This window comes from Acipenser ruthenus, chromosome 45 (assembly GCF_902713425.1).
Source record: "Acipenser ruthenus chromosome 45, fAciRut3.2 maternal haplotype, whole genome shotgun sequence".
Lineage (NCBI taxonomy): Eukaryota > Metazoa > Chordata > Actinopteri > Acipenseriformes > Acipenseridae > Acipenser > Acipenser ruthenus.
In genome coordinates, this window is record NC_081233.1 from 4,430,900 (window position 1) to 4,457,458 (window position 26,559).

Here is a 26,559-nt window from a genome sequence, read left to right on the forward strand (position 1 = left end):
ATGTGATATCTTGTAACAATTGTAAGTCGCTCTGGATAAGGGCGTCTGCTAAGAAATAAATAATAATCAATTAATTCTACCTTTTTAAGTACCTGAAATATCCTTTTCTCTTTTTTTTCTTTTTTCTTATTGATCATTTTGGTACACAGCAGTTTTCCTTTTTCTCAAACTTATACTGTATATAATATAAAATGTGTGTGTGTTTTGTAAATATTAAAAAATGAAAGGGATTATTTTTCCAAGAATTTTATGGGCTGTTTTCAATGTACTTTAATAATACCAATAACAAACCCCAGTGGTGCTGGTGAGTATTCACACCCCCCTTTACAAAGACTTTCATTCAAATAAAATAGATGGAAGAACAGACGAAGATTTTATACAAAGTGACTAAAATGTTTTGTCTTCATTTAGTACAAATACTAGTTAAACTGTTTTTTGTTTTTTTTAATTATCATTTATATTTTGGTGAAATGGTACAACTGGTGATCTGACTTTAAATGTGTAAACAGTATTAACCAACTACAGCCATTCTTAGACGATAACATGTATACATTACAAATTCACACAAAGTAGTCTATTGATAATAAAGTCATTTACAACATTATCCAATCGTGACGAATTCACGAGTCATGTTTTGTCATCTTTTCCCACAAGCAACGTTTTATGTTAGCGTTGGATTAAATGACGGCACTGAAGGACACCAAGCTGTCTGTCGCTGACACATCTGCGATGGGCGGCGTGAGCACAGCGCTTTCAATGCAGGACAAAGTTTCTTTCTTTTTTTTTTTTAATGTCCCCATTACCTGTCCTGGTGAATGTAATGCTTTTCTCTCTGCTACTTCCGTTACTTATGCGAATGAAAGCTGAAGTATGTCCAGAAACATTTCGCAAGGTAAGCGTCAATCCGCACTCAGAGCGCACTGCCAAAGCGCTCTTCTGGGCTCCAGGCAAGAGCGCCACTGTGAGCCCCGCCCATTCGTGACATCATTGACCTACCTGCTTTAATCAATGGGTCACCTGGAGGATCGTCCCCGCCCCTTCACGGGCTGCTTTCCTATTAACAACCAATCGGCTTCCCCTATTGACTGACACGCCTCCAGTTACATGACCCAGAAGACACTGCCGGGGTGAACTGGCCACAGAGAGGTAAAGCAGTAAAGCTACCAGATCGGTCATGTTTTTAAATTGAAATGCATGTTGCTATAAAATGTGTTTCTTTTCAAAATGCACATTTGAGACTTATATAGTGAATGGAAGTGCAAAATATGTGATCTTATTAGAATAATAGAAACCATTGCTTAACCTGCCTGCACTCGAAACTGAACACTACACTGGGGTCAGCATTCTGTCAAACACCATCATCCTCATCATCATCATCATCATCCTCATCATCATCCTCATCATCATCATCCTCATCATCCTGTGCATACATACAGACGCGGGTTTTATTTCTTTCCTGCATGTTAAAACATAAACAAATGATTGATGGGTGGATCAAAATGTATTCATGTATTAATTGATTGATTTATTTTACTTTGATAAAACAAACTATGTTCAACGGCAGTATCTCCAGTATGAATCTCGCGGTTTCATTTCGCCGTGCGAGATTTGAAGTTTCCCGTGGCCTTTGCCCCGGAAGTGGAAGGGAAACAGCAACAACAACAGCTGCTGCTGCAGGCGGGGCGCGCAGGACAGAAGCGCGAGCAGGACGTACGTGAAATATTCGCAATTATAGAAACTGCGCTCGTCTCCACGGAAACCCGTGCGCGCAACGCGGTGTTGCGAGTTTACCGCACAAGGTTGTGTTGTGTTGTGTTTTTATTACCGGATGTAGCGAGCTCGTTCGTGTTTTTCTTCAAAATGTCATCGAGTCTATTTCCAGGTTCACTAGAAAAGTAAGTTGTTTTATACACTCATATTTTTCTGACGTTGTAAGTTTTATAACGTAAGTGAAATAGCTGTGTGCACTGGAGGTGTTGTGTATTTCAGTTGTGTGTAGGCTACGATGCTGTAACTTCTGATCTCTGTGTACTTAATACAGTGGTATCTGACTAGTTCTAATAATTCTTGCATCAGTTAATTGTCAACATGGCCACACTCAAGATAACCCAGGAAACAAATGAGCTCTTATTATCGTGAATCATGCGGCGTAGGAAGGTACCAGGCCCCAAGGGATTGAGTCTGTCAATACAGCCGGGTCATGGAGCCGGAGATGAACCAGCACGCTTTCCAAATATTGTGGACAGTTTGCTTAAAGATATACAATAATCCAGACCATATAACAAGACTTAAAAAATGTTATATCCGCGCATAAAATTGTGGTGAAACCTTGTAACTTCTTGGATGTGTTGTGGGAAGATTGTTTTGGTTTTTGGACGCTTGGCTAGGTTCTCTAATGAAGACATTTGAATCTGGGGTTTTGTATGTTTCTAGCACCTCGTTATGTGTAGTTTCCTGGAGTTGTTGCTTTCAGTCCAGTTGGAATTCCCCAGTGCTAGGTGCAGGTTTCATATTCATGAGGAGACTATGGAGTGGAATAGCCCCACTTGACTCAGTATCTGACATGCATTTAAGATTTTAAAATCTCAAAAGCAGTTGACATAGTTACCCCTAATTTATGGTACAGGAAGCAGGAGCAGAGGACACTGTTGGAATTAAAATGGAGACAGACATAGGACAGAGGGAAGGAGGCACTTCTTCACATAGGGTATGTTGTTGAGGCAGAATCGCATGACAAAGCTTTGAGGTCAATCACTACTAAGAACTGGATGAGCTTAGATGGGCCGAATGCCCTCCTCTCATTTGTAAATGATCTTATGTTCTTAAGTGGTAGTTGAAATCCCAGAAACATTTCCAGTGCCTGCACAAGACAAGGTGCTAATAGAGGTCAGGACCTGGGTTGTTTGTTCATTGCCAGGACAGGAAGTTTGTCTCCCACATCTTTCTCTAAATGGGAATATGAATGTAATATTATTAAAGAAACATAATATAGTGTGCATGATGCATCTAGAGGATTAAAGAAATACAGGGCACACAGTGAACTTCCTACTGTAGTTATTCTACCAATGAGGATGAGGCAGCATAATGGGTTGTTTACAGCTGTCCTGTTGAATGAAATAACTAGTGGTAGGCAACGATATGAAAATGTTAATATATTGATATCGATGTCTTCCAAAACAAACAATTGCGATATTATATATACATACATACATACATACATACATACATACATTAGTTAATATGGATTGGAGGGTTATAGTGGAAAATGATTGCCCCGAGGGAAGACTATTGTTACTGACGGGGCTGTAGTGCCCGAAGCTGCAGTCTTCTCGAGGGACGTTTCATTTTTCACTGTGAGCTCGGAGTCTGCAGTACATATTTAATAAGTGAGGCGAGGCTGGATTGTAAATATGGCTGATACAGCATAATTAAATAAATAAATAACAGAAAATGTTTTGGAAGTTCATATCCAATAGTGCCAAACTTAATGCAGCATGCAAATAGCGTTTGGTACCTAAACACCAATCAAGGGAATAGCATTGTTAAATAATACTTTAGTGGTGTTTCTTTGCCTACGAGACTGACATAGATTGGTATGTACAGGGTTATCGAACAATATCGTTATCAAAATATCGATATTGGTGCCCATCACTAGAAATAAACACAGCACTCTGAATGTTTGTGTCTGTTTATATACGAGGGTGATTCTGGAAACACAAATATGTTTAAACCTTAACAGCTGATATGGGAGAATTGCTTTCCTTAGATGAAACAATATCTTTCTTAGCAACCTCGTTTGGAGCTGGTGCGATTCACAGTCATTCTGTAGCTGGATTTGAATGAATGCAAGATTCAATAATGAGATCTGGTGAGATAAATATTCTCTGGCCCAATAAGGGAAAGTGAATTGAACCAATGTAACCTCCTTCCAGGCCTCCCTCAGGTCATTATTTAATGATATCTATAAACCCTGGAGGACTCGGGACCCTGAGCACCAGATTTGTGCACCTTGCTATAGTGACGTAATCCTCGCAAAATCCATAACATGAGCAAGAATCTTTTTGGAAAGTTTTTTTTTTTTTTCTGGGGAAACAGCCAGCAATTTCAGACATGCTAATATAAACTGTCCCAATTATTCAAGATTAAAAAGTATTAGTAGAATTTTGTGGGATCGCTCACATAGTCAACCCGCCCTATACCTGGTAGCAGCCAGTGTCATTGTCCTTCACCTTTAAGTGATAACATTCACAAGCACCGAAGAGTGTTTGGGAATGAGATGTTGCATCTTTAAAGGCAGGCATGGTGCCAGTCCTGGAACCCATTGAAGGTCAGAGCAGCCAGTAAGCCTCTCTGAGGAGCCGCTCGGACTTCGAGGAGTGGAGATCAGCTTGCTACGTTCCCGCTACCCGCTCGCAATGTCACCACAAACAAAACGTTTTCCCTTGTGGCTCAACTATTTTTCCCCCCCAAGTTCCTCACAGTGGCGAAGGCTTTGAAAAATGTACTTGTGTAAGACTGCCAGCACACTCAACGTGTGCTGGTAGATGAATCAATACGGACTGTTTAGTTTGATTTCATTTTGCCCAATGAAAGCCCTTTAGCTTGAATACGTAACCTATGCATGTCGCAAACGTTGTGTTTGGCGGGAGGACAGAGGCTCTAATTAGAAACAGTCATCGGACGGCGCTTCTTGTTAAAAATCTGACCGTGATACTAGTCACAGGGAGGTGAAGCAGTCATGGTTTCAAACATACCTTCACAGGAAGGTGAAGCAGTCATGGTTTCAAATATACTTTTTCACTAACCTAAAAGGCTTCCCAAATACCCAGGTATTCTTCAGAACTGGTACCTGATTCCAGATGTATTACCAATGCCTGCCTCTGTTCCATTGTATTAAACATTCTAGTAAGTAAGTGTTCTGGCTCATGTTTGTTCTTTTGTTCCTCTCTGGCAGGTGAAGATGGCTGAAACATGATGTTTGAAGGCTCTAAAGCTTGCAATGGATAAGAAGGGTAGCAATGCCAGCAAGAAGACTGAAGCACCTGACCAGAGGCAGAGCAGTGCAGGGGATGGGGTGCGCGATGGCTCCCCTCATTACACACCGGACTTTATAAGTTCCTTTGTGAAGCCTCACCATGCAGGAGAGGGCCTGGGGAATGCACAGACTCTGCCTCCTGCTGCACAACAGGACAGGTGGGCCACGAGCAGCACACAGACCGTGAACCCCATCGAAATTGAAAGCTGTGGCCGAGGGGCCAAGTCCTGGGGGGAGAATGGGGGGGAATCTCCCGGGGAACCTTCTTCGGATGACCTGTTGGACATGGAGCTCAGGAAGATTGAGGGAGGCAGTGAGTCCTGTTTGCAAGCGCCATTCTTTCTGCCTAATGACATTTCTGTTTGTGGTGCTGCAGAGGCCAGGGAATCCCCAAGCTGCTACCCAGACCATTCAAGTTCTGCTGGAGACTGCAAACCAGGGCCTACGGAAAACAACAAAGCAACCAGCACCTTGGAGTCCCAAAACCACCAGCATCCCCTGAGTCCTTCTGGTAATGAATCTGTTAATGGAGGTAGGACAATAAATCTGGGCCCTCCTGATTGTGAGAAGGAGCATAAAAAGAAATCCAGCTTTTCAGAGTCCGTTGCTTTCGGCTGCAAATGTAATGACTGGGACTGTGAAGAGCCCAGGCATTCAGGCCTGCCAGTCTGGGAAGGAGAAAAGAGGGAGGAGCCTGAGGGAGAACTAGGAGAAGAACAGCAGGGTGACGAGGAGGAAGAGGATGACGAAGAGCAGGAATCGCGGATGAACGGCGGAAGAGGAGGAGGAATGGAGGAGCGGGTTTCCAGCTGCAGGAAAGGAGGCGGGAAGCGCCACAGGAACAGAGCTGGCAGCCAGAGAGATTCTGAAGCCGGGCTAAAACATTTTTGGGAGCAGCCCTCCACCAAGACTGCCTCAGGGGGAAGACACAAGCAGACCCGGCGCCGAAACAACCACCAACATCAGCAGAGATCCAAATCCTCGGCTCCAAAGCCCTTCCTGGTGTGCAGGGAGCTCCTGGAGGAGTCAGTGAAGCCCTGGTGTCTGTCCTGCTTCTGGATGGTGGTGGACCTGATTGTGTTTGGGACACACCGCTGTGGGGAGTATGTAGAAGCGGGTGGGGCGCTGGCTTACTCCTGCTGTGCAGAGCTGTTGGCCCAGAGCACTGACCTGGACTCTGTCAAGGACAAGGCCAGGAGCTCATTCCAGTGGTGTCAGTGGAGAGGGAGCCAGGCAGCAGAAAGGCTGCAGCAGGCTGGCCACTGGCTGGCTGGCTGGGCGTGCCGTCTCCTCAAGATGCTCCTGGCTCTGCTCTGTCTCGTCTTCATGCTCTGTGTGGGCTGCCTCCGGCTCTCCTGGCGCTACGCTAGCTCTGGCTTTACCAGACTTTCTGAGAAATGGTGGGGGCCATCCTTTCAGCAGCACTGCACCTTCTACTGCTCCGCCACCAGGGCTGGTCTTCAGCGTTGTTGGGACGCCCTGAGAGAAACAAGGACTTGTGGTCTCCTGGTGGGGGCCTGGCAGAGACTGTGGCTGTGGGGTAAATTCAGGACTGCTGGCTTGTGGGGCTCCAGTGCCCGGACTGCGCCTGAATTGCCTGGCAGCGGCAGTGCCGCAGGGAAGTACCAGCCTGCCCGGGAGCTGGAGAGGCTGCTGGCGATGGCAGGGCTGCCTGAAGAGGAGCTGGATCCCTTCAAGGTGCTGGGAGTGGAGATAACCGCTTCGGACATGGAGCTCAAGAAGGCTTATCGACAGCTTGCAGTGCTGGTGAGTGGACCGGAGAATGATGTTAATGATTGGACAATGACTTGACTACCACAGACTGCAAGAACTGCCCTATGTGTGCAACAGTAGCAGTTCTCAATGCAGAATGACTATAAATCGAGAGGCTTGTCTGAGTTGTTGCATAGTCAGTCAGTCAGTATCATTATGTCTTTGGGGGGGGTGGGGGGGGGAGTAATAAGTTTGAGGGATAAGAACTTAAAATATCCTTCAACAATCAGTACAAACTAATCAACAAAATCATAACATTTCACTATGCAACACAATTTTTGTTCCTGGGTAGTAAGTGTTATTTCCTAATTGCTTATGCCTCAAAAGTATAGAAAATGGCTATTATTCCCCACAAACTTTGCTTTTGTGACCAGGACAGTGATATTTTGAAATTTACCTATTTCCAATGAGAAAACGGGCGGATTTGTGTCTTTTCGTTCACATAAAGTCAGAAAAAAACAACATATGAATCCAAATTAACATGTATTTATACTAAAGTAATACAAAAATGACTACAAAAGATTTAGAAGTGAGTAGTTTTTCGAGATTTACGATTATACTGTAAATCACTTTCACGAATCAGCCCCCAAATGTAGTCTCCCATCATGTTCTCGTTATACTGTCCTTGGTAGCGGCGTTCAAAGTCCAGCATATCCTGGTGGAAGCGCTCGCCTTGCTCCTCCGAGTATGCTCCCATGTTCTCCCTGAATTTATCAAGATGAGCATCAAGGATATGGACTTTGAGGGACATCCTACAGCCCATTGTGCCGTAGTTCTTCACCAGAGTCTCAACCAGCTCCACATAGTTTTCGGCCTTGTGATTGCCCAGGAAGCCCCGAACCACTGCGACAAAGCTGTTCCAAGCCGCTTTCTCCTTACTAGTGAGCTTCTTGGGGAATTCATTGCACTCCAGGATCTTCTTTATCTGTGGTCCGACGAAGACACCGGCTTTGACCTTTGCCTCAGACAGCTTAGGGAAGAAGTCTTGAAGGTACTTGAAGGCTGCCGACTCCTTATCTAGAGCTCTGACAAATTGTTTCATAAGGCCCAATTTGATGTGCAGTGGTGGCATCAGCACCTTCCGGGGGTCCACCAGTGGCTCCCACTTGACGTTGTTCCTCCCCACAGAGAACTCGGTCCGCTGTGGCCAGTCCTGCCTGTGGTAGTGCGCCTTGGTGTCCCTACTGTCCCAAAGGCAAAGATAGCAGGGAAACTTGGTAAAACCGCCTTGGAGACCCATCAGGAATGCCACCATTGCAGCCTCTTGATGCCATCTCAGAAAAATGCAGATATGTATCCACTTAGGCAGCTGGAACTAAACTGAACTGGTGGGCTTAAGGCCCCTGTATTTATACTACTATTTATATTACTGGAAAGTTCTAGAAAGTTCTAGAAGTTACTCCAAGTTTACTCAGCACTGACTCTATCTGGAATGTTCTGGAAAATAGGTAAATTTTAAAATATCACTGTCCTGGTCACAAAAGCAAAGTTTGTGGGGAATAATAGCCATTTTCTATACTTTTGAGGCATAAGCCATTAGGAAATAACACTTACTACCCAGGAACCAAAAAAAAAAAAAAAAATTGTTACACGGTGTTTTCAGTGAAATAGATCAATTAGTTAACTATATAAATGAAAAATAAGTTTCTTACAAGCAGTTTTCTGTCATACTTTATTCTCAATATTGGTGCAGTTGACAGTGCCTGATTGCAGAAACATGCCTTCGAGTATAGAGTGATCAAAATGGGTAGAAGCGTTTCCATGAGAAGAGCTCCAGGCCTGGTTTAGAAGGCAGACTGTACCAGATACTCACGAGGAGACATGCAGAGTGGTGACCTCACTGTTATTTGGTCAATGATTTATATATGAAGCTTTTACATATTGTTAAACGCATTCTAAAGCTCACATGAAATCCTGTTTTCCTCTCAGGTCCACCCTGACAAGAACAAGCACCCCCGAGCAGAGGAGGCTTTCAAGGTGCTGAGAGCTGCCTGGGACATTGTGAGCAACCCGGAGACCAGGAGGCAGTATGAGATGTGAGCGTCACTGCAGACTGCAGAGCTGCTGTTGTATTATGGGCTTCAATGGGTACAGCAAATGAGAGAATTCGATACATCTTAACTGCTGTGCATTTCCATTCACTGCCGTTTGACACATTTTATAGCAAACTTTCATAGCAGGACATTTCTTGCTGTTGTATAATAGATAAAAACAATGGATAAATTGAGGTATCATTAACATGGTAATAAGTAGTACAACTGGCTATTTTGCAAATTGCGACACCTAAAATTGAGGTGGTCCGTGAACGAATTATATATGAAAGTGAGCTCTTTTTTTCTTGATCTTGGTGTAATGGATTATATACCTGTTGTCTTGGATTCTCCATGTAACTGCTGATTGTCTCCTTCAGTAAGCGCATGGCGGAGAGCGAGCTGACCAAGTCCATGAATGAGTTCCTTACCAAACTGCAGGACGACCTGAGAGAGGCCATGAACACCATGATGTGCAGCAAGTGTGAGGGCAAGCACAGGTAGGACCCTCTGCAGTGCAGCGCTTATTACAGCTTCAAGGGAGGATTCCCTCTGCAGCGCCGCGCTTATTACAGCTTCAAGGGAGGATTCCCTCTGCAGCGCCGTGCTTATTACAGCTTCAAGGGAGGATTCCCTCTGCAGCGCCGCGCTTATTACAGCTTCAAGGGAGGATTCCCTCTGCAGCGCCGCGCTTATTACAGCTTCAAGGGAGGATTGCCTCTGCAGCGCCGTGCTTATTACAGCTTCAAGGGGGGATTCCCTCTGCAGTGCCGCGCTTATTACAGCTTCAAGGGGGGATTCCCTCTGCAGCGCCGCGCTTATTACAGCTTCAAGGGAGGATTCCCTCTGCAGCGCCGCGCTTATTACAGCTTCAAGGGGGGATTCCCTCTGCAGCGCAGCGCTTATTACAGCTTCAAGGGAGGATTCCCTCTGCAGCGCCGCGCTTATTACAGCTTCAAGGGAGGATTCCCTCTGCAGCGCCGCGCTTATTACAGCTTCAAGGGAGGATTCCCTCTGCAGTGCAGTGCTTATTACAGCTTCAAGGGAGGATTCCCTCTGCAGCGCCGTGCTTATTACAACTTCATGGGGGATTTAACAGCATATAACCTTTTGGGATAAGACAGATGGGTTAAAATCGTATCTAAGAAGTTCATTCACGCTGTGGCGTTGAACGTGAAATCGTGTTCAATTTATATAACGCCTTTCATACCACAGTATCTCAAAGCACTTTACATGTCAGTTAAAACAAAGAAGTCTGCAGTATCAAGAAGCAGTAGAGAATTACAAAGTAACAGTAAATAATAATAATAATAATAAATAAAAACAATTGAAGAAAACAGGACATTTAATAAGAATAAATAAATAAAACACAATTACAAAAATAAGCAAATAAAATAGGTAAAACAATTGTATTTGTGAGTCAGGTTAAAAAGGCTAAACTATAAAAGTAAGCCTTTAATCTTGATTTGAATATAGACTGAAGCTGCATCTCTAATAGAGAAGGGCTTATGAATTATGAAGAGTTCCATAATCTGGGGGCTTTATAACTCAATGCACTTTCTCCTCCGTTTCAATATTACCTTTGGGAGGCACAAAAGGCTAGCGTTGGCTCACCTTAAAGTACACAGAGGTTTACATGGGGATAAATTCTCTCTTCGGTAATCCGGTGATGAGCCGTTTAGTGCTTCTATATGTCAATTCTAAACACACTGGAAGCCAGTGCAGTGAGGCCAACACAGGAGTATATGAGCCTGTCTCTTTGTAATGGTGAGAACCCCAGCAACTGCATTGTGAACAAGCTGCGAAGCATTTCAATGGTCAAGTCTAGAGAAAAAACATGAATTAACTTCTCAGCATCAAACAAAGAAAGAAAAGAAAGAAAGAAAAGACCTATTTTAGCAGTGTTTCGTAGATGATAAAAAGACACTTGTAATTTTTTGAAAACACAAATTGTAATCAAACATAACCCCCAAATTTCTCATATCAGGTTTTATGTTAGAGCTCGGTTTGCATAAATCTATTTAAGGAATTTGCAAGCTCTAGTTGTTGCTGAGAACCCAACAGCAAAACTTCTCTTCTCTTTGTTGAATTGCTACATAAACACTTGTACAGCATGTTTAACTTCCCAGAACAAAAACAGGATTTTAAATGATATACGCAATCCCAAAGAGAAAATGTACAACGAAGTGTGCATGGGTCCACTTTACACAAGTCTGTTTTGTGATTCGCTTTTTATTGTATATTTTTTGTGTTTTTATTTATTTCTTTGCCATTGACTTAATAGGATTGCAAGCCCATATTGTAACAGGTGTGGGTATCCTCGGCCAGACTGGAACGAGATGGCAAGCCACTCGGGCGCTCACCATTCATTTACAATGTAACAAAATTCTTATTGCAGTGGCAGGTGGCTGCCACAAGGGTACCAGCAATGGCAGTCCTAGCGCGGGAGGGTATACACAAACACAGTGCAACGAGTCGAAACAAAACCAATCAATGAACGCCTGAACTCCTGGCCACATTTCCGTTCTAATTAGAAAGGGATTCTACTCCCCGTCATATTTAGTACAAACTTACATTTCAATAACTTTGTTTATAGAATTTTTTTGAAAAGCCCACTATTTCCAGGCGTCCCTGACAATAAAGCACAGGAAGCTGTTGCCTGATCACTGATTCGGTTGAGTTCTACTTGCTGCTCTATCCCCAGGCCTCCATGGAGATGTTAGGCTTGGTTATCATGCTGCTCATTGTTGTCTGCAGGAGGTTTGAACTGGAGCGGGAGGCCAGTGATGCTCGCTACTGCGGGGAGTGTAACAGGAGGCACGGAGCTGAGGAAGGGGACTTCTGGGCAGAGTCGAGCATGCTGGGACTGCGCATCACCTACTTCGCACTAATGGATGGGAAAGTCTTTGATATCACAGGTACCTGCCAGCTTAGCCCCTTTGCTGCTAGAGGGTTTCCTCAATTTCACACTGAATCAAAGTCAAATTTCTCACAAGTCTCTAAAGGAAACCTAGGAAAATATCTGGTCAACTGATTGAGATACTGCAGGTTAAAATGTTATTATATATATATATATATATATATATATATATTATATATATAAAGTTATTTCTTAACACGGTAATAAGACAGATTGTATATGTCTCACATTGCCAATATGTTGACTATATATGAAGAAAAAATATATTTTTCTAACAGGTGTTATGGTTCTGTCACGGCTGCTTAAACATCATTATTAAAAATAAACATAAAAAAATAGAACATCGCTATGTCAAATGATCTTGTGTCTTTCATAGTGTGAACCTTTTGGGGCATATTTTCTAGAACTAGATATATACAAAATTCAAACTGTATGACATTATTTTGCTTTGAATAAAAGGTTGTAAGGTTGGCAGGGATATCAAACTTGTTTAATTTTACATGAGGTTCCCAGCTGCAATAATCCTCAAAACAAGACACGCCCTGGCAGGCATTTTCCATGCTAATTCTGCCGACATTGACACCTCCCCACATTTAGCATGGCAAAACTCCCTGTGGACAGCAAAGTAACCAGGGACAACCACATGTATTGTGAACACTGAACCCTTCCACACATGTGATTGGTCACTCGCACTCCTGCAGCAGTGCATGGTGATTAGTAGAGTATATACAGTACAATATACTATATAGAAGCAGCCTGCAGCAATCAACAGCCATCAGTTAGTTGTGAAAATAAGATCAGTTTACCAGAATAGCTCCTTCGATCCCCTAAATGTTGTAGCCATCACAAGTTGCTTAGATTAAAGCACTGTCTGAAATATAATATGGACTTTAGTTTACTGACTGGACTGAAAAACACACATAACCGATACACCATTCACATATTTCGAGAGATTAAACTCTCACACTCAGTACAATTTCTGAAGTGATCGGTTGCTCACAGATTGTGTGCAAAATATAGGAGGAGGTACTGTGTACGTCCCCTAGCACTGAAGGGGTTAATCACAAGCTCAATCTTCCACTGAGATCCATTTGAAGAGGTTCTAGCTTGAGCTTCATATCATTTCATAAGTCTACCTGCAAGGCACTTCACATGCTATATACTGTACATGAAACTTACCTGCCATTTATTTCTAAAAAAACATTATGTATGTGGTCAGCCCTGGCAATTATCATGGGCAGAAGTGAAAGCATCTTCAGTGTCACAAACTAATAATTGCATGACATCTAAGATGCATAAGATTTCCATCTAATCAGCGTGTGATTGCAGTTCAAATTCGGTTAGAATCGCCTGGGTGAGGGCTGTTAGTTGCTCTGCCCCGACCAGAAAGCCAGCACGATCGAATCCTTCAGATTCCATCACAAGCTCATTAGGGGTCATTTACATTTGATTTGTGAAGCGCCCTGGGATGCCTTGGCATGGACAATGCTATAGTAAATTTGTATTTTGTTGTATGAAACAAGCACAGCAACACCCTGTAAGGTTTGGAGGTGGCTCTTTGAGACACAGTATTTGATACAGTAGGTCTCAATGTGCAGTTTTGAAAGTGGCACATATTACAGCAAACGTGTGTTCATTTAAATACATGATATTTGGTACCATTTGCCCATAATACCTTGCATGCATTGTGGTGTAAGTAACCAGTCGTAACAACTACCATGCAGGGACAAAAATGTTACAGTGCGATAAGGAATCTGACTCCAATGGTGAGATGAGTTGTGTAAAATAGTTGATCTCTGTATTTTTGTTCCTAAAAAAAATAAGGGAATAGGGGGTGTACTTGGGATGTATTGTTATAAATTTAGCATTAGTTCAGCAGCACAGGAGGATCTTGTATTTTCAGGTGACCGCAGCGGAAGGTTTTAAACTGGCAGACCACACACTTGTCATCTTTTGATAATTTCATTTAATTATTACAGCAGGTAAAAAAATAAAACAGTAATCTTTACTTCAGTTTGATTACCGACCTCCCAAACAGGGCCACTTCTGTAATTCCAGAACTACTTTAAAGCAGAACTCTGCTGTGTGTAAGGCATTGTGCCCTCTCTCCTGTCCCGAACCAAGCAGCTGATGAGTGGTGTGTGTTTGTGTCTCATCAGAGTGGGCAGGCTGCCAGCGTATCGGGATCTCTCCAGACACTCACCGTGTTCCCTATCACATCTCCTTCGGAGCGAAGGACAGCGCCAGCTCGGGCAGACAGAGGTCAGTCTGGACAAGTAGACGCTGTGCATATGGGTTAGTCATGCACACGATTGAGTTGTTGAGTTCACTGAGTAGTGTTCAGTATAAACTCATTACTTGCTGTCAAAGTCCCCTTTTATATTCCAGTCTTATCTGTTTCAACATAATCATGATTGCATTGTGTTAATATTGCTTAAGGAACATGACAATAATTCCAGTATAATGTGTTGCCATCACTCCATAGATGAAAAATGCATGCATCATGGTAAACGCGTATCTGATTTTAATGGGTATTTGTTTTCTTAGCAATTAGGGTTAAAAAAAAAAAATAGACTTCTACATATTTCAGTCCTGCACTTCTGAATAAGGAACACAGAGACATTGAAACCACTTAGTCCTGCATGTGACCTCTCCCATATGTAGGACAGCACAAAGATTTATTTTAGTCATTATTTTGTTGGGTCCTTTAACTTTGTAAAAGCTTGACTTGAAGCAAAAATCTCTTCAGCTAAATATCCTATCGCTGTGCTAAAAAACCAAAAAAAAAACATTACAACAATACAGGTGTAGATTCTAAAAGTTCTTTCAACAGTTGGCAGGAACCAGTTGCCTTTTATGAAATCCTGTTTTGAGTAAGGCATGGCTGTGAGACGCAGTTCTTACACGCTGTGGTTTAGGTAGATTGGTGGCGATCATTCATTAACATTTTGTCCAAGTTGGGCATTTGCTATGAGAATTCCTTCTTAAAGATGTAGTTTTTTTTTTTTACAGATGTAGGATTTTTACAGTAAAGAAAAACCTCACTTTATGCAAACTAATTGGGACCAGGTGATGTTTGGATAATCAAATTCCCACTTCAAAATTGTTTAGATGACTTTTTCCAATCAAAAAACCTAAAAACCTAAAAAGTATGTAATAACCCTTTTACAAAAGCTGCATAGCAGAGGTCAGGGGCTGCACTGTGCATAGCAGAGGTCAGGGGCTGCACTGTGCATAGCAGAGGTCAGGGGCTGCACTGTGCATAGCAGAGGTCAGGGGCTGCACTGTGCATAGCAGAGGTCAGGGGCTGCACACCGCATGTTTCATCACAACAGGGCACAGGAACACTGCACACGACAGACAGGTTTGAATAATCAGTTTGGTAATCAAGGTTTTACTGCACTGCACACCATGGCTTCATTCAAGTACCCATCATTGGCTGAACATGTTTAGGAAGGTTTGCACATGTGCGTAGTGAAGCTCCACCCCTCACTTGCCTGTGTTTTCCCCTCAGGACCCCTTCAGAAAGCAGCCCGAATTCAGCTGCCGATCTGCAAGACTTTTTTAACCGGGTTTTCCAGGGCTCTCCCAACCACATGCCAAACGGGGGCTTTTTCAGTCCTCCACCTGCAGGTGGAGCTGCATATCCCAGCGGCACTGCAACCCCCACCGCCGCCAGCTTCTCCTCTAGCACTGCTCCCCCAGGGCAGCCCCGGACTGACAGCACCAGACCGAGACGGAAGAAGAAATTTAGACGGCCTTTCTAGAATTGAGCAACGACACAAACGCAAGCGCAGCGAGAGAGAGGTAAACAGCTTGAGAACCCCTAACACAGGAGCAGACTGCACTGGCTTTACAACATGGGAAGCCCTAACACAGGAGCAGACTGCACTGGCTTTACAACATGGGACATGTAGCCCCATACCCCATACCAAGTGTGGAAACCACCCCCCACCCCCCCACCCCACCCCCTTTTCTTTTTATAGAAAATCAAGATTGTCCAGAGGAACTGAAACACAGACAGCCTGCACTTGTCAAGTTTGTGAGAATCTTTGTAAAGAGGCTGGGTTAAGGATGCTTCTGAAAAGAGTGCTCCCCACCCAGATACCTGATTGGAGCACCTGAGAAATGCACTGACCTGCCATGTCAAAGAACACTGGGGCCGGAACCATGTGTCATTGATTTCAATAGAGTGTGTTGTACCGAGGGGATTAGAAACGTGGACACTGCAATGTTAAAGGTCTAGAATTTTGCCTAAAAGTTTCAAATATATATAGACCAAATATAGCCTTAATGTTTCCATACTTATTCAGATGCAATCTAATGTTGTGACAGAGGGGTTTTTGTGGGCTTTTCAGATCGGTACAAACATTACCAATATGTTCAAGTTTAAATGCATTCCTGCTATTGTAGAAATCCTGAACGAAATCAATTCAAAGAGAAACATTTCGACTAGAAGTCTATCTCAATGCCTTCAATGAAAACATGTACCTTTTAGAAAGTGAACCGGAAACCAGATCAATCTAGAGCTCCAGTACATGCAGAAATAAACGCAGGCTTTTTATTCTTGGGTTTATTTCCTAAAGCAGTTTATCAGCATTATATATCTACTTCGTTTTAGAGATGAGGAATGAAAGCAAACCTCAGCATGGCAGGGTAGGATCCCAGGGTGTTCAACACAGAGATTGTGTCTCTAATACTGTCAGGAAGTATGGGAGTAATACTTTTACAGGCATGCTAGTGGGAGGTGATGTATGGGTTGTTCCAGCTCAAGGAATGTGCGAAGTTACCAAAAATCCCCATTTGGATCTGGGGTATGATCTAGATTAGGGCTTTCCACTCTGCCTCATTGACACAGTGGCTCTTTGGAACTGCCCATTGAAGGTGCTGAATGGGTTTAAAAAGACTACAAGGACTGTTCTAGGAAGAAGCAAGTAGTCACGTGCAGCGTATTGATGTTGTATTGAAACATGCTTTCATGTGAATATATTCATTGTGTTTATTGTATGGCTGTAGAGGGACTCCCTGGTAAGAGGTAAGTGTTTGCATACCTCTAATCTATTGGCCTCATTTTATCAGTGAATTGAGGCAAGAGGTCGAACAGTGAGCTGAATTCACCCAGATGACCCTAGATTGTTCCCAGATTATTTGGATTAGGCATTTGGCTATCTCTTGTAACACTCATAAATACACTACTGTACTAATGAAAACAGCAGTCTTTCCTGAGGTTACACTACCACCTGGTGGTCTGTACTTGCACAATACAGGTGATTCCTAATTCAAAATTGTTGTTTTGAATTGTTTTCAGTTCTACTAAAATGTTGACGTTACTGAGCAGCCCTCTGGTGGGCACACAGTGCGTCACAGCGTCTCTGTCATGTTTCCTTTGCATATCATCTTGCACATAATCTGCAGATTTCGCTTTAACTATTGAGTTCTGAATTGCCCTGTATTTAAACAGAAATGATACCATCATTGCATTGCAGCCTCTTAACCCTTAAAGAGTCTTGTATGAATATCCCTCCCTTCTGAGTAGCATTCCACTGTATTTCAGCTAACTCTGAGATGGCTTTGTTGGTACCAGACAATAAGGGTTAAGTTAAAAGCAAAAAAAAAAACACGTTTGACAATCATGAAAGGGGTTATTAGAAGCCATGCTTTATTATAATTTTTTAAATATTCACACCACACCCTAAAAACAAATACCTTTGATGCAGGGATTTTAACTACAAATTCTGACCAAAATCACAAGTGTCTCTTGCTCTATTATTTCAGTATGTGAAATCTGAATTCTCCTCCCACGTCTGAATCAAAATCACCTGCCCTAATTGTTAAGAAATAGTCAGACTATTTATTAGCACTTCAAAGGGCCTGAGTCACAATAACCTGACATCAAGAAGTGTTGATACAACCAGTATTCCTACTTTGCTGTAGAGCTGCAATATAATACTATACAATACTGTTCATCAATAAACACGTCTTTTCAATGTACAGTCTAGTCAGTGTTCTGTATGCTATGCTGTGTTACCCTGCTATATATTCTGAACATTCCCATACTGAACTGTCTGGCACGCACTTATAGAAGCTTTTATTTGATGAAAGTGGAGAGTTGTCTGATTGTAAATGAGAGTGGTATTATCAGGGCCTTGTCCCCAGGGACTCCCATTATACTCTGGGATATTTTAATGCAGGGATGGTAAGTGGAGGGAGGGTGATACGCAAGCGATGTTAAGCTGGTTGGACTGGTTTTAGAAATGTGGGGCCCTGGACGTTTCATTCAAGTGTCTCTGGCTACTGGATTGAGGGTGGCACGCTTGTTTCCACAACACTGCTTACTTCAAATTTCTAAAGAAGGCCAATGTAAATAATCAATTAATATGGAATTATTTTGTCACCAAAATGTACACCAACCTGAAAAACAAAATTTAGTTTAAAATGCCAACAACCTAAATAGAAATCCAAACTGTTTTAAAGACATGCATGTGAAATGTTTGAGACAGTGTGGAGGAGGGGAATGGTCAGTGTGCGTCTCCGATCCCCAAGCCAACTGCTTCTTACTCGGGAGCTCCGGACTGGATGAGCTGCCGCCCCTGGAGGATAAAGGCCTTGATACTTTGGAGAGCCTGTTCCATGCAGCAGACCTTAATAGTGTGCAAGCCAATACAACACAATACAATGAGCCCTGGTAGACTCCTACCACTGAAATATTTCCCTTTATCAGTGTGCGCTATAATTATTACTAAGGCTATGATTTTATCACGGAGGTAACAGAAATCGTGAATTTGAACAAAAGTCAGTGAAATCTTGGAGGTAATAATAAATTTGGTTGGGCACTTCCTTTATTTTCTTTAAAAATGCAGTATGTCATGCAGTGAAAATACAAATCTGCGAGTGTGTGGAAATTGGTTGTGTTTGCACATAGCATTTACGTGTGAGCAAGCATGTAAATGAACAGATTATATGTTACTGTAAACTCGGTTGTGATCTTCACATACATACAGTGCTTGCTAATTTATTTATTTTTAAACAAAAAAAGTGGGCTTGCATCTCCAAAAAATATTAATACTTACATTTTATTTCTTGAAACCTTTTTTTCACACATTGCAGTGTACCCAAGTAGTCTGTTGAAAATAAATACTCACTTTCTCTAAAACTAAACATTGCTAAACAAAATACTTCAGACTGCTGTTGAACATCTTTTTTTATTTCCTGCAAACTGTAGATAAAACGAGAGGTTTCTCTGTTTCTGGTCTTTTTTTCTGATTTTTGTGATGCCCCGTTTCTTGGACACGGTGCAGCCTGTGTGATTTGACCTTTCAACTCTGTTTTTTTATTTTTAGGGGCAGTGCTCTGTAGGCTACTCAGAAATAACCAATTTAAACACCTCGTTATTACTGAAGAAAAAATACATACTGTTTCATTTTGAACACGATAATAAAAACAATGATCTGATTTTGTGTGTGTATATATATATATATATATATATATATATATATATATATATATATATATATATATATTTTAGCTCAAAGAGCCAGCTGCCCAACGTTTCGATATGTTGTACATATCTTTCTCAAGGGAGCCTGTGTTTGAATCCAAACATTGGAGGTATTTATAGGTTTTTGACGGCATGACAACTACTTGTTATTGTTTACATTCAAATTCATGATTTATTCTTACATGATGTAATGGTGTTCTATATATTGTGACATCATTTTTACTTCTATCTTTGAATCTGTATTAATTCTAATTAACACTACTTTATATAAACTTATATTTTTATTATATCATGCAATGCTGGCTCTGAGGATCAGTCTAGATTTGGCCTCCCCAGCGCATCAGCATGCACAACCTTTGAATGAATTTTGTTTATTTATTTAAATGTTATATATTTATTGAAGTTAATTAGTTCATTCTTTTCTGTTGAGTCCCGCTGGCATAATCGTGTTCAGTCTATTTATCCATTTACTTTCTTTTATTCTTCTATATGTCGCATTGTCTAATTTGAGCTGTTCTAATACTACAAACTTTACATCATTTATGTCATGTCCCTGACTGGTGAAGTGCTGTACTATTGGTTCATTCATTTTTTTATTTCTAATTAATGAAAGGTGGTTCTGAATTCTTTTATATAAAGTAGTTCCAGTCTCTCCAACATATTTGATTTCATCACATTTTTCACAGGCTATTCCATAAACAACATTGCTATTTTTACAGTAGGTATTAGTTTTTAGTGGATATGTGGTGTTCTTATGTTTAATTATATTTTTACGTTTGTCTATGTATTTACACACTTTACATCTACTAGTGCATATGTTCGTAGAACCTATTTTGTCAATTATTCTTTTATGTTTACTGTGAACTAAAATATCACCTAAATTAGCTTCTCTTTTGAATGCTACAACTGGGGCCTTAAGAAATACTTTTTTTAATTTTTCTGAATTATGTAGAATCCGCAAGTGTTTCCAAACTATCTTAGAAATATTGGACAAAAGTTTAGAGTAAGTCATTATTAATGGGACTCTCTTGACCTTTTTATCTCTATTTTTATAATCTAGTAGATCATCTCTTTTTAGTTTATCCACTTTTCTTAACTCCGTCTCTATAATTCTTTCTTTGTATCCTCTTTTTTTAAGATTTGTTTTTAATACATTTCTTTGTTTTACATAGTCACTTTCTTTTGAGCATATTCTTCGTATTCTTATTCCTAGACCCTTTGGGATTGCCCTTTTAGTGTGTATCGGACGCACACAGAGAAATAGGAACACAGTTTATTTCAGAACCCGTCTGTTTCGCTACGCGGCCGGTATGAAAGTTGCATCATACAGTATTAAAAAAAAAAAAAGAATGTTACGTTGGTGTGAAAGGACCTTTAACTAAGTCCCCTTTCAATTCGGAGATGGGATATGCCTGCTTGTCAGGTATTTACTGAGCATTTTATATCAAAGCTGCCGATAGGCCCCTCCGTGCAGTGACGTCCTCGGTCCCGCCTCCTGAGGTAATAAATACTGACTGCACAGAGACTTCAGTCTCTTTTGCCTTTCACGAACAGGTAGGTAGGGTGAGTATAAATACTAACCTCTTCCAGTTGTGTGATTGACTCTTTTTAAGAGCTTTCTCTCAAGTTTTTCTGTAGTTCCCTTGCAATTTTATTACTGGAAGTAGGCTTGCCACTTCCCCAGAATCAGAAACTTGGCAGCTAAAGGCTGAGCTTAACGCTACGCAACTGAATTTTGTTTAAAATTTTTAAAATATATATATATAATCTTCAACAGCCTACATTGCGTGACGATCGCAGTCTGCTTTACTAACCTTGCAGCTTGCTGCATATGTTTTCTATAATTTCCTGTGCTTTTTCAGCTGTATTTGTTTATTACTATTGTTTTTCGTTACTGCTTACAGTAAAAAAAAAAAAAAAAAAATCCCCACGCTCGTTTACTGTTAAGTGTCTGTGTGTGCAACTGCCTTGAGGTTTAAAAAAAAAAATGCGTGCTTCCTCCATTAGGCCCGATAACTGGCCTTATTGTTGAGCAGACAAGCACATTGAACCACTCGCCCATAAATTGGTGTGTAGGTATATACTGTGTGTATATATATATATATATATATATATATATATATATATATATATATATATATATATTAAAAAAAAAGTTTTCTCCCTTCTACGTGCTGCACGCGATCCAGACGCCATCTGAGGTGCTCCACTCCACTGCAAGCTACTCGCTGTTCCTGGTTGTGTGACTGCAAGCAGCCCAGACACAGACACACAGCCCAGTACCTTAGTGCTTTGCCCTCGGTACTTGGTGCTTGGGCTCCCCAGTGTCTAGGCTTCGACGCCCATGGTACCCTCGGGTCCTCGGTGCCTTGGTGCCCTTTGTGTTCAAGTGCTCCCCGAGATCTGTGCCTTCGTGCCTCGTTGCCTCTGTGCTTTCACATCCTTGGTGCCTTGAGGACTCGACGTCTTAGGGGCTTGTAAGCTCTGAGCATCGGTGCCCCGATGCCCCATAGCCTCAGTACCTCGGTGCCTTGAGGACTCCTCGCCTCGATGTCTCGACGCGTTCAGGGCTTATAAGCTCTGAGCATCGATGCCCCATAGCCTCAGTACCTCGGTGCCCTGAGGACGGCACGCCTCGATGCCACGACGCCTTCGGGGCTTATAAGCTCTGTGCATCAGTGCCCCGGTGCTTCGGCACCCTCGGTGCCTTGAGGACTCCACGCCTCGACGCCTCAATGCCTTCGAGGCTTATAAGCTCTGCGCATCGGTGCCCCGACAGCCCATAGCCTCAGTAACTCGGTGCCTCGAGGACTATATGCCTCGGCGCTTTGACGCTTCAAGGCTTTTTAAGCCTTGTGCTCCAGTACCCTCAAGACCCTTGGTTCCCTGGTGCTGCATAGCCTCGGTGCCTCGAGGACTCGGCGCTCGACACCTGTGGTGCTTCACAGCACCCTGCAGCGGTGTCTTCGGTGCTTTTCAGCACCCTCAACACCAGTACCCCGGAGCCTCGGTGACCCAGGGCCTCGACGCCTTGGTGCATCAACGCCCTCGGTCCAAAATCACAAATTGCACCAGCGCACTCGATCCCCTTGAGGTTTTCGGTGCCTTGGTGCTTATAGCCACGACGCCTCGGTGCTTTGGCTCCGTCGACGCTCCAGAACTTTGACTTTTCGGCGTTTGTCGGCCCCAATGTTGAACTTTCACCCGTGCATGTCCTGCAGGCGGAATCTGCCCCCGCAGGACAAACACACTTCATGTGTCAAGTGCCTGGGCATAGAGCACACCTCTGCTGCTTTGGCAGATAAGATGTTCTGCACTATTTGCGCCGGATCCAAGGAAAAGACCTTGCAGAACAGAATGGCACAGTTCACAGACGAGATCCTTGCGGTTAGCCTGAGAGAGCCGTCTTCGTCCTCGGGATCCCAGGTCTCTCCCTTCCGCCTGCCCTCGAGCCCAGCGCAGAGTATATCTTGCACGCAGGCTCCAGCCCATTCGTCCCGCAACCGCTCTAGATCTCCCTCAAGGGTTTCAAAAAGAGCGAGGAATGCGGATCAGGCGAGGGACATTGCCGAGTTAAAGGGTCAGATGGCCCAAATACTTGAGCACTCTAGCAGGCAGCAGGCAGCAGATTTGGTTGATTTGTTCCCCGTCCCAAGAAGGAGCAGTGGCCCACACGGCAATTATGATGATGAATCTGTCGAGGCTGGGTCTCACCCTCAACGATGCAAAACGCCAATTAATACCGGTGCAGAGTACGGTCTACTTGGGTCTCGGGCTGGATTCCCTCATGATGTGAGCCTACCTGTCGGATGACAGAGTAGCTGCCATTCGCAACTGTCTGGCCCTGTTCAACAAGGGGCCACAGTGCAATTGGTGTTGTGCCAAAAACTACTGGGTCTGATGGCAGTGGCTTCGTCAGCCATCCAACTGGGGTTACTTTTACATGCGCCTGCTTCAAGCGTGGCTCAATGCCTTTCGGCTACACCCCAAGCATGACAGATGCCGTCGGCTGACAGTGTCTCGCCTATGTTGGAATGCGCTACGCTGGTGGAGGCGAGCCCTTCACCTGAACAAAGCCATAACGATGAGAGTGATTTACAGCCTTCAAGTGGTGATGACAGATGCATCCAACTGCAGTTGGGGTGCGGTCTGGGCAGGCAGAGGAGTCCGCGGATCCTGGTCGGTTCGCTGGACATCCCTGCACATAAACGCGCTAGAGCTGAAAGCGGTTCTCCTCGCGCTGCAACATGTCCTTGTCCCAACGTGTCAGTAGTTACATACCTGAACCACCAGGGAGCGCTTCGGTCCCCAAAGTACACCACATCGACTTTTGGCTACTGCTCTGGGCACAGAGACACTTCCTGTCCCTCCGGGCTGTACATCTCCCGGGAGTGTTGAACTGGGCAGCGGACCTCCTCTCCAGGGAAGGTCCTCACCCGTCAGACTGGTGTTTCCAGCCTCAGGTGATGCAGCGCATTTGGGAATGGCAGAGACGACCCATTGCCCCATGTGGATCTCCCTCCGCAGCTGCGGAGGTCCACTAGGCATCAACTCCCTAGCTCACGAATGGCCCAAAGCGCTTTTTTACGCTTTCCCACCTATACCACTGCTCCCTGCCTTCCTCGTGAAGGTCAGGCGAGACGAGGCGACAGTTCTCCAGGTTCAAAATTGGAGCATGGCCAGAGGCCATGATCCCATTTATTGCCCTATAGCAATTATTTTACAGTTTCTGCAAGATCTGCTAGAGGTGGGTAAATCCCTCTCTACATTGAAAGTGTGCCTAGCAGCCATATCTGCATGCCATGATCCCATTGACTCAGTATCCCTGGGAGCTCATATACGGCGACCCATTATCAAAAGGGTGCTTGGCGGTTACGTCCTCCTATAAAGGACGTGGTACTGAAGGCTCTCACTAAGGCCCCGTTTGAGCCCATACATTCCATAGAGCTGAAGTATCTCTCTATGAAGACAGCCTTTCTGTTAGCTATCACCTCCGCTAAGCGGGTCAGTGAGCTACAGGCACTATCCATGCACAGTTCCTGTATGCGTATTTGGGACAATGGAAATGGTGTCATTGCACACGAACCCTGCTTTCCTCCCAAAGGTGATTATAGCTTTTCATTTGAATCAGTCAGTGGAACTAGAGGCTTTCCATCCCCCTCTCTTTGCAGAGGAGTCGGATAGGAGGTTGAATTCTGTTATGTGGATAGAACAAGAGCACTACGTCAATGTGTCCAGCTCTTCGTCTGTCATGGTGAAAGGACCTGAGGTCAAGTCCTCTCTAAGCAGTGACTGTCCCATTGGATTGTGGACGCGGTTTCGACTGCGTATACTAATGCTGGCCTCCCTCCACCCGGGAGTGTGGCTGCGCACTCTACCAGAGGTGTGGCTACGTCATGGGCCCTCTTCAGAGGTGCCTCGTTGATCGATATTTGTACTGCGGCTAGCTGGGCTACTCCGCATATATTTACCAGGTTCTACCAACTTAATATCATAGATCCCTCTATGCCTTTAATAGGCACTAGGGTCCTTGAGGTTGCACGCTCACACCACCAACACGAGATGGTGGTAGCGAGATGTCCCTCATATGCTGTGCGCTCATTCTTCCTCGCGACGGCTTTGGTATACTTTCCCAAAAGTATTGTTTAGGCCGTCATCTTCTCTTTCTATCATTCTATACTCTAACATTTAAACTTGTCAGCAGTCAAAAGCAATATTCTTTATATTATTGGGTTTGGTGTATTATTTGAAAGCTCTTGTGTATGTTGATGTAGCTAAACCTACATTATTTGGTGGCCTTTCCGTGAATTATTGGTTTTTTCCACATCTCGACGGTGAAATGTACTAAAAATCGCTGTGCCAAAATCATAGCCTTAATTATCGGTATTCAGTGTCTCAGTTGGGCTGTAGCTGGGGCTATACCAGGCTTTATAATTACCAGACCCACAAGGAAATCGTGAAGCTGATGGAGGTTATGTACATTCAGTTACTAATTGTAGAGGAAGGTAATAGGTAAATCCTGATGTGTATTTTATTTATCAACAAAGATTAGAAAAATAGGAGTCTACATAAAGAAAGCATTGTCACTGCCTTCTACGTGATGATCAAGGGATAATGATAGTGTTACAATATTATGTGATCAGGGGTTTTGTTGGCTCAGTAATTCAAGTTTAAAGTTGCAGAATGTAGCGGTACGTTCGTACTCCCTGGAGACCAGAGAGCAGTGAACGTACCGGTACGTTTGTACTGCTCAAAGGGGTAGAAAAAAAGTCAATACCTGTCATGCAGATATTTCCAGACCCCAGGGAGATTTACCCATGCATATGTATATTACAGGACATCCAGTTTAATGACAATTAACTTGTTTAGTCAACATGGAAATATACTAGGGAATGCACTTATTGTGACGTCTACATCATTTATATGAAATGATTTATTTGTTTTAAATGTAACATTTGCCTGCAAACAATATTTTTTACATTTTTTTCTGCCATGCGTGGGATTTGAAACTGTAACCTTCAGTTTGCAAGCGTGTTGTGTTACTGTCATCAGTGCTGTACGATTAGTTGAGAAAACAAGCAGTATTTTGAAAGATGAAGTAAGCCAGCTGAGAATTCCCGGGACTTCGTTTTATCTCTTACATTTTGGAGATTTTGCAGATTTTTCGAGTCGTCATCGTCATGTTTATTGACATAAATTAATACATAAATCAATATAGACATTTATTTCTTTATCTTGTTATTTGTTTATTTTTCACTATCAGATATAAACACTGCGATTTAATACTGTATGAAACAAAAATAAATACTCAACAGTTCTATTGTATATTAGTGAAGATTTTTGTCCATAAAGGTCATCATGCTTTCATACATTTTTACTTTCAAATTAAAAAAATATATAGTGTAACGACCTGGACAATTGCTTTGTTGCAGGACTTGTTGTCTGTTCAGTTGGTCTTTTATGTTACATGTATTGTAAGCATGGGAAGGGGGAGTGAGTGAATGAGTGGGGAGAATGTGTGTTGCTGTTTTCAGGGGTTGCAGATCATGGATGTGATGAGCCGGACAGCAGAGGGAAATGATGAGAGGTTATATAAAGGGGTGCACAATCCAGCACTGAACTTGAATGAGAAACTGTGAGTGTGACTGAGCGAGCGTGTGAGCTGCGACCAGAGAGAATATGCAGTGAAAGTGCCAAGACTAAAACATAGGGTTATTATTTTGGTGATGTGAATTCCAGTCCCTGACAGGAATTCTCTATAGTTTTTCAAATAAAAAAACATTTTGAGAATTCAACACCGTCT

At 43.0% G+C, this 26,559-nt stretch overlaps 1 protein-coding gene across 3 annotated transcripts; it reads left to right on the forward strand.

The window, feature by feature from the left end:
- The first annotated feature begins 1,051 nt into the window (after positions 1-1,051).
- Positions 1,052-17,749, forward strand: LOC117401089 (dnaJ homolog subfamily C member 14). Of its 3 annotated transcripts, none has more exons than XM_059013428.1 (7): positions 1,052-1,146; positions 4,955-6,802; positions 8,738-8,844; positions 9,219-9,338; positions 11,596-11,756; positions 13,918-14,020; positions 15,273-17,749. In XM_059013428.1, exons 2-7 carry the CDS (start codon positions 5,000-5,002, stop codon positions 15,523-15,525), a joined length of 2,547 nt encoding a protein of 848 aa, XP_058869411.1. In that variant the 5' UTR covers positions 1,052-1,146; positions 4,955-4,999; the 3' UTR covers positions 15,526-17,749. The 3 variants fall into 3 exon arrangements, with proteins under 3 accessions (XP_058869411.1, XP_058869412.1, XP_058869410.1); XM_059013429.1 differs by lacking the exon at positions 1,052-1,146 and adding an exon at positions 1,595-1,710; XM_059013427.1 differs by lacking the exon at positions 1,052-1,146 and adding an exon at positions 1,596-1,895.
- The last annotated feature ends 8,810 nt before the right edge of the window (positions 17,750-26,559 follow it).